The sequence below is a fragment of the Mus pahari genome, chromosome 14 (genome assembly GCF_900095145.1).
Source record: "Mus pahari chromosome 14, PAHARI_EIJ_v1.1, whole genome shotgun sequence".
Taxonomy (NCBI): domain Eukaryota; kingdom Metazoa; phylum Chordata; class Mammalia; order Rodentia; family Muridae; genus Mus; species Mus pahari.
Window position 1 is genome coordinate 69,421,038 of NC_034603.1, and position 13,340 is coordinate 69,434,377.

At 50.5% G+C, this 13,340-nt stretch overlaps 1 protein-coding gene across 2 annotated transcripts; it reads right to left on the reverse strand.

Moving 5' to 3' along the window:
• On the reverse strand, positions 1 to 11,552 carry Dusp3 (dual specificity phosphatase 3). 2 transcript variants are annotated; one of them, XM_029546593.1, is made up of 4 exons: positions 11,371 to 11,543; positions 8,426 to 8,652; positions 2,366 to 2,559; positions 1 to 1,122 (listed from the first exon to the last, which is right to left on the reverse strand). In XM_029546593.1, the coding sequence occupies exons 1-4, from the start codon at positions 11,493 to 11,495 to the stop codon at positions 997 to 999; spliced, it is 672 nt and encodes a 223-aa protein (XP_029402453.1). In that variant the 5' UTR covers positions 11,496 to 11,543; the 3' UTR covers positions 1 to 996. The 2 variants fall into 2 exon arrangements, with proteins under 2 accessions (XP_029402453.1, XP_021069282.1); XM_021213623.1 differs by lacking the exon at positions 1 to 1,122 and having other exon boundaries at positions 1,971 to 2,559; positions 11,371 to 11,552.
• Positions 11,553 to 13,340: the final 1,788 nt, after the last annotated feature.

Consider the following 13,340-nt stretch of genomic DNA (forward strand, 5'->3'; position numbering starts at 1 on the left):
CAGAGTCTCAAACTGGTCTACAGAGTGAGCTCCAGGACAGCCAGGGCTGCACCAAGAGATCCTGTCTCAAACACCAAAGCCCAAAGCCCAAAACCTAGGCCCTTGGGACCGTAGCCCTGGCTGGAGTCTCGATATGTAGACCATGCTTTCCTTGACCCTTCAGTGGTCTTCCTGTCTCTGCCTCTCATGAACTGGACCTGTAGACATTGCAACCATGCTGGGCTAGTCCAGATGTTTTTGGTTTGTGGTGTTTTGTTTTTTGTTTTGATTTGTTTTTTCCTCTCTTTTTCCCTCTCATAACACATGAATCCGTTCTGTCAACTCTACAGTGTTATTTTGAAGTGCAAATTGTATTGAGCAAGAAAGCCACTTGGAAACTACAGACTGAGGTACACAATTTGGCTATGGCCATTTCATCCTGGGCAAAAAAAGATGACCAGCCCTACGTGTCCAGGGCTGCTGTGGTCACACAGGGTAAGGGACAATGACCATCCAGGCTGCACAGCTCTGCTCCCGCTGTGATCAGAGGTCTATACCCTGGGAGTGACGCCCTAAGACAGGCCTGCTTCTCCTGCCTCTTGCCAGGTGCTACCCAGCAGCTCTGAAAAAGGCACGTTCCTTACCTTAACCGTGAACACTGCCGAGTCTTACACTTAAAGCTGAATTTGAAACATTCAACAAAAAAAAAAATCCCTGATATTTCTTTCCCTCCAAGAAAGATTTCTCTGCAAACTCCTGTAAGACATCCTACAGGCAGGCAACCAAGCTGCTGGGATCCGGGTGCCCCACGACAACTCTCTCTATACACAGGGTACTCAAACAGCTCTGGTTCTCATAAAACGGGCTTTTGTGAGATGCCTATGTGCCGGGTGCTGGGGTGGTGGCTGTGACGGCTCTGTGTGACCCCGGAGACATACAAATAATGAGAACACGAAGTCCCAAGAGGATTATGTTCAATTTCTGGCAAATGTGCACACATACAAGGTCCAGCGCAGTTCAAAAACCGCTCTTAGAAAGTTCTTTTAAAGGCTGTTTCTTTCTTTGCGCGCTCTCTCTCTCTCTCTCTCTATTCCCATGGTGCTGCCAAGTCTCGTTTCTGTCCAGCGAGTCAGTTCCAGGATCCTGCACAGACACCGTGGAACCAGCAGAGCCTCCCGTAAATGGCCAGGGTGAGTAGAGGGGCCTTCCATTTTCCTTCTGTCCCCAAGGGGACAGGCACCCCCCCAACATATGCACCCGTGCACACATCCATGGACACGAGCTGCAATTGGCCAGGTTCCTCCTCCTAATTATTCTTAGACTAGCAACCAGGATGGCAAGTACTTGGCATGATGACTTGAAGTCACCGACACTATAATTCAGGATAAAACCCTTGCAATTCTCCAAAGGGAGGTCCTTTGTTTGTTTGTTTGTTGTTTGTTTTTAGTAGGCTGGACCTCACACCCTGTATTCTGAAAAGGGAAAAACCCTGCCTGAGGCATCGCTCTTCTAACAAGCAAAGGGACAGAGCCATCCTCAGGGAAGGCTCTGAAGCAGCAGATACAGATCCTAAGCTCTGTGGCAAGGCACACTTTAAACATCCCAAAGAATCAAGATAGCCTCTGGGAAAAATGGATTTGCTTATCCAAGGGCCCCTAGGTAGTATCTTTAATTCTAAGGAAATAATTTAAAAATGCTTTCTTCTTTCTTTTTCTTTCTTTCTTTCTTTCTTTCTTTCTTTCTTCTTTCTTTCTTTCTTTCTTTCTTTCTTTCTTTCTTTCTTTCTTTCTTTCTTTCTTTCTTTCTTTCTTTCTTTCTTTCTTTCTTTCTTTCTTTCTTTCTTTCTTTCTTTCTTTCTTTCTTTCTTTTTGGAAATCCAGTCACTAATCTATCTCCACTCTGCTTCAGAACTTAATGCCATGCGTCTGCCTCAGCGGGGTGTGTCCGGCTGTGAGGACCAGCGACAGACATGGGGAGGTCAGGGCAGGGCCTGTGTTTGCATAGTTTCTTTATCAGGCTCATGGTTCTGGACCACACATGAAGAACCCAGGTCGGGAAGGGGTCATAAAGAGTGCCCGTGTCCTGGGCCATGCACCCTCATAGGCTTCCCGCCCTGGGTCACTGAGATGTATCTATGCCACAGATTTCCTCCCTGAGCCTCACCTCAGGAAGAAACGTAAATTACGGGTAAGGGCTGCTAAGGAGCAGAAGGGCTTCCTCATGTGCTCCCTAAGGGTGGAGTAGCCCCCGGGGAGCAGAGTGGGACAGATGTGGGCACGTGTCTGGTGGTGCAGGGAGCAGGTATACTGTGTTTCCTAAACATGGCTGCCAGGGCCCTCCCAGTCAGACCTCTGCAAAACAGGCTGTGGGCACCCTAGAGTTTCACCTTGCCCTCCTTGGCTAGTCTGTCATTGAGCTGGCAGAGTTGGGCCAGGAAGCCATCGTTGGGGCCGATCTCACGATTCTGCCTCACAGTACTCAGAGCAGATTTGACGTCCATCTTCTGCCGCATCATGAGGTAGGCGATGACTAGCGTTGGGGAGCGGCTGTAGCCCTCACGGCAATGGACAAGCACCCGGCCTGCAAGAAACAGGGGAGACGTGGTGACTGTGGAAGCCCAACCTCACTGTAACAGTCAAACTTTTCCTTACAACAGGCATATCGCCATGCGCCCTCCCAGAATGACCAAACTGTGTCACCAGGGACACAGGGTGTCAAGAGGTCCTCCACCGCGGGGGGGGGGGGGGGGAACTGGCAACAGCTACTCAAGTTGAACACCTGCGCCCCCTACTGACCAGCAATGGCATGCCAACCCATACATCTTCACGGAGAGACCCGGACCTCAAGGTTCTTAAGCAGTACCATTCACAGACTGTCAATGGTAAAATGGGAAAATAATAAGTCTTTAAAAAAAAAAAAAAAGATTTATTTTCTGAGGCCAGCCTGGTCTACAGAGTGAGTTCCAGGACGGCCAGAGATACACAGAGAAACCCTGTCTCAAAAAAAACAAAAAACAAACAAACAAAAAAGATTTATTTATGTATTTTATGTATGTGAGTACACCGTTGCTGTCTTCAGACACACCAGAAGAGGGCGTCAGATCCAACTGCAGATGGTTATGAGCCACCATGTGGTTGCTGGGAATTGAACTCAGGACCTCTGGAAAAGCAGTCAGTGCTCTCTCTCCAGCCCCTGTGTTTTGTTTTTTGATCTGGGGGTTGGTACACGGGTTGTGCCATTCAATGAACTGCATACTTTGTGACCCAGACCTTCTCTGTATGAGTGTTGTCCTTCAGTCACAAGCAAAACATGAAACCATGTAGTTACCACCTGCCTGTCATCCTAGCACTCAGGAGGAGGAGGCTGAGGCAGGAGGATGGCAAGGTTGAGACCAGCTCAGGCTATAGAGCATTACTCTCTCTTAGCACAAAACAATGTACATAATTAGATAAGCAAGATACTCTAGCTATGTGTGTCCATACAATGCAATGCATGCCAAGAAATGAAAAAGGGCTCTGAGCTGACTAAGCAGCTAAAAGCGCTTGCTTTAGATTCGAGTTTGGTTCCCAGTACCCACACCAGGCAGCTCATAGCTGCCTGGAACTCCAGCTCCAGGGACGCCACAGCCTCTTCTGGCCTCCACAATAACTGCACACATGTGGCACATGTGCGCACACACAAAAAAACCAAATATGTTTAAAAAAAGAAAGCATTACAGTGGTGTGTGACAGCAGAGACGGAACCCAAATACTCAGACTAGGACGGGGTGCAGGCTGTGTGACCTCACTGACATAAAAGTGTGCAGAATACACTCCGCTCTCCGGCGACAGGGCAGAGCAAGAGGTGCTTGAGAATGGAGGGTGGAGGGGACAGGGGACATGAAAAACGTGGGGCTGATGGTCACAGTCACTGTCTTGGTTGTGGTGATGGCCTTACAGATGCTTGCTTGTGCCAGAACTTAATGACTGCCAAATTAAATCCATACGTACACTTTCCTGAATCCAATTATATCTCTGCTACATGTATTTTAAAAGAATGGATTTCAGGGCTGGAGAGATGGCTCAGCAGATAACTGCCCTTCCTGCTCTTGCATAAGACCCAGGTTCGGTTCCCAGCAAACATGCCAGGAAACAGGCTCACAACTCCAGTTCCAGGGGATCAGATGCCCCCTAGTGGGCTCCAAGGGCTCCCACAGACACGTGACACACATGAACTCATGCAGGCACACACACACACACACACACACACACACATACACATGCACATAAAAATAAATAGGTAAGTAGTTTTAAAAGAATGTATTTCCAATACAAATATAAACAACACACACACACACACACACACACACACTGACAATGCCCTCTGTAGCTCCCCAAATTTCCCTCCCTGATATCTCTCCTCTACTCTCTCCCCACATCCCACACTACCCTCAGCCTACAGCTTATCCCTTCCTGCCCACCTTCCTGCAGACTATGAGCCATTCCCACTGACACACACACACACACACAAACACACGGCTTCTATTTCCATCTGCATCACCAGTGAAATGGAAACTCAGAATTTCTCAAGGGCAGGGAAAGCAAGGGTGGGAAGAAAGGAAAGAAGGGAAATGGGGGAGGGAGAGGCCAAAGGTCAGGAAAATCTCATCACACTGCAGGGAGCCACCCTCCTCTCACCTCATCCCCACCCCTTGCAGAGGCAAAAGCCAGGCTCCTCTCTTCACCCACCTGCTCCCCACACAGAATGATTACATCACGAGCTTGCTATTTCTTGCTTGCATTCCTCTGTGCTCTCCTGCAAAGGGAGCTCGCCCTCTACCCTTGCTACTAGCTGCCACTCCACACTCCACCCAGCAGCTGGAAAAATCTTCCGGAACTCAGCTCTGACCTGTCATCATTCGCAGGGCGAAGTCTAGTCTCTGAAGTGTGGCTTACAAGGCCTATTGCCCACCCCTCTCCTCCGCAGCCCGGGCTATGCAGTGAGACTCCAAGGTTGCCACGGATACATAGCAAGAGTCTGTCTCAAAAAAGAAAAAAAAAAAAAAACCGAAACAAAACAGAGACAGAAACAAAGCCCCAGGCTAGTGCCTGGCACACAAGAGCACTCAATAAACATCTCCAGTACTGGGAGTCCCCCAGGGGCCCCAAGCACCTGTGACCCTGCTGGTCCCACACAGATCCACTCTCCTTCTGAAAGATGGAGGTCTTCCAGGGCCAGGATTGATGCTCAGCCATTTCCAGCATCCACCGGACATCACCATCCCTCTGCTGAGGGAGTGAACGGCCACCGCCTACACCTCCTCACAGGCATTATTTGGAAAGAAACTGCTGACCCAGAATTAACAGCATCTCCTCTGCATCCCTCTTTCTACCCCAAACGCACCTCTACTCGCTGAGATCCTCCTGCATCAGGAGATGGGAGTCCCCCCCACTTTCCTACCTTTCTCTCTCTGGCTATTACCTAAAGTCCTCAGTAGGGGTTTTCACTGATCCCGCTGGACAGTGGGACCCTCTGCAGGGTGGCCACCCTCTTGTTTCCCACCAGGAGCACGCTCTGTTACAACCATGCTCCAGGCCCAGCCCACACAACACCTCCTTCACACACCCTCCTTAGATCCCCTCAGAAACACATGATGGCTCCCTCTTACACACAAACCCAGGCTCCTTCCCCACTCCTGGCACACAAGCTTGTGTGCATGTGCATGTGTGTGCTCACTCACACTTTCCTGTGAGCTCTAATATGCTCGCTCTCTCTCTCCCCTCTCCCTCTCCCTCTCCCTCTCCCTCTCTCTCTCTCTCTCTCTCTCTCTCTCTCTCTCTCTCTCTCTCTCTCTCAAATTATGTGTGTGATAAGCCCGAGTGTGCATGCCTGTTCACATGAGTGCATATGTGTGTTCAAACGCACACTTGTCCATGTGCATTCGGGGGCTTAAAACTGGCATCTGCTGTCTTCTTTAATTTTTTTATTTTTCTCTTATATGTTAAGGCAGGGTCTCTCACAGAACCCAGAGCTCAGGGGTTTGCTATTCTGGTTAGCCTGCTCGCTCTGATGATCCCGTCTCTGCCTCCCGAGTGCTGGGATTACAGGCAGGCCACTCTGCCCACCCAGATTTTAAGAGTATTCTAGAGATCCAAACTCTGGTATTCATTGGTTAGTCATCAAGCACTTCAGCTGCTCAGCTACCTCCCCGCTCCCAGCCCCTGGTTTTCTTAGTAATGGATTCCTGTTCCCTAGGGTCCTGCAAGTGGATAGAGAGAGGCCAGTATCCATTTTATCTTAGCAGTGTACCCACAAGGCGCCAGAGCTCTGGGATGCATCCGGCGTGTTCAGCAACCACCTGCAGTAAACACTGTATTATACACGAGGTGCTAGGGAGAAACCAGGGACATGGTCCCCGAGAACCAGCCTGAGGACAGGCTCCAAAAAGAGGGCCACTATGCCTAGTGGTAAGATATAGATAGGGTTTGCCAAAGGGTGGGGAGAAACTAGCAGGGAACATTCCAGATCAAAGATCCAGTTTCCCCATACACCAAGACAAGAGGTCCAAACAAGTCAGCATAGGTTTTCTGTAGTCTAGAAAGGGGAAGTGAAGGCAGAATGCCCCAGAATTCCCTGAATGGGGATGGCCAACCACTGCCGTGTGAGAAGGGCGAAGCCTCACTCCCTTAACTAGCAGGGCCCTGTTCTTCATCTATCCAGAGGGAGAAGCACAGAATGGCTGGAGGGGAAGGGCTCGGGTTGAGTGTGACAGGGATCAAGAGGGACCGGACCATAGAGTCCTGGCCTTAAAGTCTGCAGCTTTCCCAGTCTGTCACAGAATGTACAGCTTTGGCGGGATTTGTCCTCGGGATGCTGAAGTGACCTGCTGTCCCAGCATCCTACCTCCTGAAGCTGCTTCCAGAGCATTGCATCCAAAACAGCTTTCGGAGGTAGGGGTCTGGGACAGCAGGTCACTTCAGCATCCCGAGGATGCACCTTGTCAAAGTTGTACATTCTGTAACATGTGAATCTCACAACCAAAATCTTAGTACTCCGAAGATGTTCGTATGGATTGTGCAAGGTGCACAGATCAGTTAAGGATGAATTTTGTTCCTTCTTTGAGCAGGTGAAAGACAACTGGCTTTCTATGAGTTAATTTGATCAATAACTGATTGTGATAAATCTTCATTCACGCCATATGAAGGAGGTCATGAAGAATCTTAAGGATTCCATAACCAACAAGATTTATTGTCTAAATTTAGTGAAGTTTTGGCTAGAGACATTTTTTTATGTCTATGCCAGTTATTGTGCTGTTCCCACGGCTCGGAGGCGGAGGGATCAGATTTAAGAGCCGCAGGAGAGAAACCATCCAGCAATGTAGGAGGAAAGGGAAGCGGCCCTATGGGGGTTGGGGCTTCTCAGAAGGTAACAGGGCAGCAAAGATAAAATATAGATTTAGAAGGTGTTAAGCCAGGAATACCCGGACAGGGAAGCTGCTGTGTACCCAGGAAGCCTCTATGGAGCACAAATAAGGCCAATTACACCTGCAGTGGGCCACCCCTCCCCCACAGTGGGAGGAAGACGTGATGGGAAGAGCCCGGAGAACCCATCTGCTCTGCTGACATCTGCCCTGTGGCCCTCTCACCCTTCTGTCCTGTCTGACCAGTAGCCAGCTTTCCTTCAGCCCTACTTTCTGTCTGCGGCTGGCTGCAGGGAGCGAGCGGCAGGAAGACTTAACCCGAGATCTCTAGGCTGCTGACCCTGAGCCGGTCGTGGCCACTCATTCCCCTGGCGAGGTGACCGCCCATGAATGCCTAGTCAATAAAAGGGTAGGAAAGCCCCACTGGGGGAATTCTGGGGGAATGGTTCACTTGCTCAGACAGGCTGGGGATGTGGCAGAGTCTTTAGGGTGCTCAGACCTAAGCACCTAAGTTCAGATCCCCAATGTGACATAAAAGCCTGGCCCAGCAGCATGCCCCTGCAGTCCCAGGGCTAGGAAGGCAGAGAAAAGCAGAACTCTGGAGCTCACTGGCCAGCAACCTAAATAAACCAATGAGCTCCAGGATCAGGGAGAGACTCCGCCTCAAAAAATAAGGTGGGGTGGGGAACGACTGAAGACGGCGTTCAGCATCAACCTATGGCATGTGTGCACACACACATCCATGCACACATACATACACGCACATGTATGCACATATATGAATACACACATGGGCACTCTCAATTAAAGGGAAAGGAACATAGCTACCTAACTGCTGTTCTCTGTCTGTCTGAAATATTATTAACCATTGTCTATGGCATAGACTCTATGCAATGGCCCCCATCGGCTCACATGTAGGACACTTAATTCCTAGTTGGTGGCATATTTTGGAATGTTTCTGGAACCTTTTTCTAGTGGGGGCCTCTTTGGAGGAAGCAGGTCCCAGAAGGCTTACGTTCCATGGGTGCTGGAATGTAGGTTCCTTACCATTTTTATGGGCCAGCGCCTGGTCAATGAAGTCTGCGGCCCTTTCAAAGTAAGCACTGAGGTTGAACTCCTGTGTATCATTGGCCTTGATGCCCAAGTAGGTGATGCCAGAATCCTCGTAGAAGCTTGCACTGGTGTTGACGTGCATGAAGGACCTGCCCTCGGCGGCATTCAGGACGTGGGTGATGCCCAATTTCTGCAGCTGGGTGATGTCCTGAGCCACAGACCTGGATGGGAGGCAGTGGCAGAAAATGAAGAGGCAGCCCCGGAAGGAGGAAGAGGAGGGAGAGGAGGAAGATCTGAGCCTCTTGGCAATAAGGAGCCCATTACCACTGTCTACTGTGACTCTTTCTGTCTCATCTCATGACCTCTCCCCTCACCCCAGCCATATACGGTTACCGGCAGCTTCCCCAAATAGACTTGTGGTCCCACGCCCATGCTGTTCCTTCTGCTTCCCTTCCCCACCTTCTGTGTAGGCATTCTCCTGCCATCCTGCAGAGCGCTCTGCAGGATTTCCCCAGCTCCTTCGGGGGTGTGTGTGCTGCTATCACAGTTCCTATGCTGTGAGGATGGTACAGACAGGCACACACCTGGAATCCTAGCACTCGTAGGCCACGGGAGAAGGATATGAGTGTGAGGCTAGCCTGAGTTTACCCAGTAAGACCCAGATTCGAACAATGAAACAAAAGAAAAATAGACCCTAGAGTGGGAATGTCTGGGTCTGAATCCAGCCCTGCCATTTACCATGCAGACGAGCTTAAGCAAGCCACTTAAATCATTCTGTGCCTCAGATTTTCCCTCTCTGTAAAATGCGGATAGCAGTGCCAACTGCTTGGGGTGGGGGGTCCTGAGTGTTAAGGAGTGTTCTGTTGGCAGAACTTCAGTCTGTCAGTTCTTTGAGTGGTCTGTCCCTTGGTACCTGCTACGGTGGCTGTCACGGGGTAGGTACTGAATAAATGTTCGGTGAATGGGTGAAGAATGGAATTGTCACATGGTCTGGCTCCCTGAACGGTCAATCCTGCCACACTGGTAGCTATAGTTCTGAGACTCTCTGCAAGGTCTTAGCACTAGAGTAGCCCCCCAGTATGATGAGAGTTGGAAGGTACTTTGACTGAATGGTCAAAGAGGCCCTTCGCTTTCCCCTCACAACATCCAAATTTAAACTGCAGTATCTTACAAAACAGTGTCTCCTGTCTACCTGTCACGGCAGCCCCTAAGAGAGGATAGGACTGCCCCCCTTCCCCCAGTGAACGGAGCCTAAATTCTGCAGCACAGGAAAGGCGGGGGGGGGTAGGGTGGGGGATGTGCCTGCTGAGCCACAGCTAGGAGGAAAGCACCATCCAGGCTCTGCCCCCACCTCCCTCTGCCTCTCACGGCCCTGAGATTGGAAAGTGCAGCTCACACAGACTCCCTCACTGGCCTGAGAGGATGTGCCGGAAGCCCCTTTGTCCAGGAGTTTCGGGTGGACAAGGAAGCTTTAGGTTTGGCCTTAGGTATGCAGTTGGTCCTCCCAGCTGAGCACCGGTCCCATGTCAAAGTCAGATTTGCATAGAGGGCAAAGGATGTGTTCTCCACGGCAGTCATCGGTCCAGACACTATGCCTAAGCAACCTACTACAGATAAACTCAACAACCTGTCCCCCAGCAAGCAGGCTCCTGAGACTGCCAAGCCCCCTGGCTTCCTGGGTAGTTAGGGTAGGGAGGAATGGGAGAGGTTCCCTAGGACTATGCAGTGACTGAGCTGGAGGCTGACCCTAGGAGTCTGTTTAGCCACTTGCTCAGGAGCAAGAACGCACAGCAACATTGACAAAATGCCGAAGAGTGCGCCCATATATCTATCTCAGCTCTCTACCACCGATCCAGCAGTTAGCAAATGCACCATCATTACCACCACCATTCTGAAGAGTGAACACCATATGGGGTTTGACACATAGTAGGTGCTCCGTACGGAAATGAGCAATGCAGTTCGTGCAACCTGCCCCCCAAGTGTCTGGAACTGGTCATGTGAACCCCCCTCTGGCTCTGCTGCAGGCTAGGCAGCAGGTCCTAGGTGCAGGACAGGAAACACACATGTAAGACATTGAAAGATCCTTACGATCCCTCAACCACCCCGGGCCATCGCTTCCTAGTGTGCAAAAACAGAGCTTAGGACTTTAATAAATGGGGTCTTCACATTCATGAAAATCCAACGTGGACATTCCTGCAATGTGGGTCATGCCAACTTTTATCTTGGTGTTAATACTGGTTCTCTCCCACTGCTGAGAAATTCTTATTAATAGCCTGACTAAAGTTTTTTTTTTTTTTTTTTTAATAAGAACACATACGAGCTCAATAATATACAAATTTCCTAGTGGTGCAATTAGGAGGAATTTTCAGATGGCTCGGGTCTTTATCATTTTGATTTTTTTCCATCTAAGTCAAACTTTATCTGGAGAAGCCAGGAAAGCCTTGGCTCAGCTACTTCCTCTTCTAGGGTATTTTAGGGTATTTGGATTTCCTGACACGGACAGGAAAAGCTCCACACCCAGATTGTAACGTCATCCCGTTGCCATGGCAACGAAGGCAGACATTCCACGGTGACCTCACTGCAGAACTAGGCAGCTGTCACATGACCGCGCGGCCAAAGGACAGCTCTGCCACCTGTTAAGAGAACGTGGTAGCCTTGACCCCGCCCAAGCCCAAGCCAGAGCTGGTAGTGGCGGAAGTCAGAGCCGGGCACTTAGGGGGTTAGGGGGCATCTCTGGGCATGCGGAGTCCAGCTCCTCCGCTTCATGCGCGGGGAGTAGGCATCGACTCCAGGCTGGTCCCCAGCACCCGCTCTTGCTCTCAGGTCGGCGACCGCGCCCAGGGTCCACCCCGCTCCCCCCCCCATGGACCCCACTCCAGCCCCCAAGTAGTCGGGGCCCGCGGGGAGCGGCTGCGGGGTTGGCCCTCCCGGAGACTCACGCGTTGCCCACGTAGACCCTCGGGACGACCTCGTTGCAGGGCTTGCTCGGGAGGCTGTAGCAGCCGCTGCCGTCCGAGAGCAGGTCGTTGAGATCTTGCACCGAGAGCTCGAACGAGCTGGACATGGCGGCGGCGGGGCCCTGCACGCCGGGGCAGGAGCGAGCGAGGGGGAGAAGCCGGGTCAGCGGGGCGGGGCTGCCCAACCGGGAGCCGCCCCGTCCCGCCCCGGAGGCGGGCCCACTGGGTGCGGGAAGCTGCGGTCACGCTAGGCAGCGCAGAGGACACGCGCGACCGGCCAAGCGCCGCAGGACCCCGGGGCACGTTCCTGGCCGAGATGCCATCACTCCCGTGTCACCCGTACTCACTCACCCTGGCTAAGGCAGGCACTTCATTTACTGAACGCAATGCGGGACGCCTGGGTACACCTGGAGTCTCTCAGGATAATGGGTACCCCTAGGGTTTGCCGTGAACCCTTCTCACTGCACACCAGCAGCGTGGGCATCTATTCCCTCACCCCAAACACACAGGTCAGAACACATCTTCCCAGCCCACGACTGCTGAACCAACAACCTGTCCACCCCAGGAAATGGATCCTTACCCAAGGTTACAGGAAGAGCCCTACTCTGGACACTTCTTTTGATGTTTGATGTGAATCAGCATTGAACTTTTTTAAGGTTGAAGATCTAGGTCACCAGGTTTGGCATCTGAACCTGGGGGACTACTTAACCTTAGCCCGTGTGCTGGCGACTAAAAGGGAGGAAAGCAGTTTGAACAGCTATAACTTTGTGAGATCCGAAGTGTCTACGAAATCTTGTAACTTTTGGGTGTAAACACAATGTAAATGGAGAATTCTCACTCCTGACCTGTGACAGTCAAAACACAGGTGCACTAAAAATTACTGTACAAAACTGTATTCCGGATATATTTATATGTGAAACATTATTGGATTTCATGTTTAGACTCGGATCCACTCACTATATATATTAAATATCGTAAAATCTCAAATATTTCTGTCCCAAGCATTGCAGTAAAGAATATGCAACATCTAACTCCTAAGAATTGCTGGAGGGCTGGCAAGATGTCTCCGTGGGTAAGAGCACTGACTGCTCTTCCGAAGGTCCTGGGTTCAAATCCCAGTAACCACATAGTGGCTCACAACCACCCGTAATGAGATCTGACGCCCTCTTCTGGTGTGTCTGAAGACAGCTACAGTGTACTTATGTATAACAATAATAAATCTTTTTTTAAAAAAAGATTTGCTGGAAAGATTCCTGGGCTGGTAAGGTGCCCAGCATGCATAAAAGCCTTAGTTCAGTTCCCAGCGCGGAATATACAGGCGTAGCGGTTCCAGAAGCACTTGACGGATGTTGAGCACTCACTGGGCCTGCGCCCTGGGCTGTGTGGGCTCTAAGCTAGTGTGGGGGTAAATCCTCCTCCACCGGTTCCTTTGCAGCTGTTCCTGGAGCAGCTGCTATCCCACTGAAAGCCACATGGTGTCAGTAGCGAGTTTCCACTGAGAGCAAAGAGCACAGTCTCTCCCTTTACTCAAAGCGTCTCCAGTTGCCAGGGAAAATGGCCCGGTCTTTAACGCCAGAGCTGCAAATACAGTCTCTGGAGTGCAGGACTCCACGGTGTGTCTCCTATTAAGATTTGTTTTCTTTATGGTTCTGTCTGTTTTACTTCATACTTTCGTTTTTTGAGGTCGGGTCTCACGTAGCCCAGGCTGACTTTGTATGTTCTGTATATAACCAAGGATAACTTCGAATTCCATCCGCCTGCTTCCATTTCCCAAGCGCTGGTATTGCCAGCCTGTGGCACCGCTCTGAATTTCACTTTTCCAGAAAAGCTTATGGTCTCAGACCTTCAGGGAAACCTCGCAGGGAACTGTGACTTCTTTTTTTTTTTTTTTTTTTTTTTAAAGATTTTTTTATTTATGATCACAGAGCTGAATATCCCTTATATACAGTCAC

Bases quoted from the DNA above. Each gene is read 5' to 3' on its own strand.
- Dusp3 (XM_029546593.1), bottom strand. From the start codon at position 11,495: ATGTCCAGCTCGTTCGAGCTCTCGGTGCAAGATCTCAACGACCTGCTC. The intron at 2,560-8,425 runs GTAAGGAACCTA...TGTTTCTTGCAG, and splicing joins GGCGCTGGCCCATAAAAATG to GCCGGGTGCTTGTCCATTGC. The intron at 1,123-2,365 runs GTGAAACTCTAG...GTGTCTGTGCAG, and splicing joins GACTAGCCAAGGAGGGCAAG to GATCCTGGAACTGACTCGCT.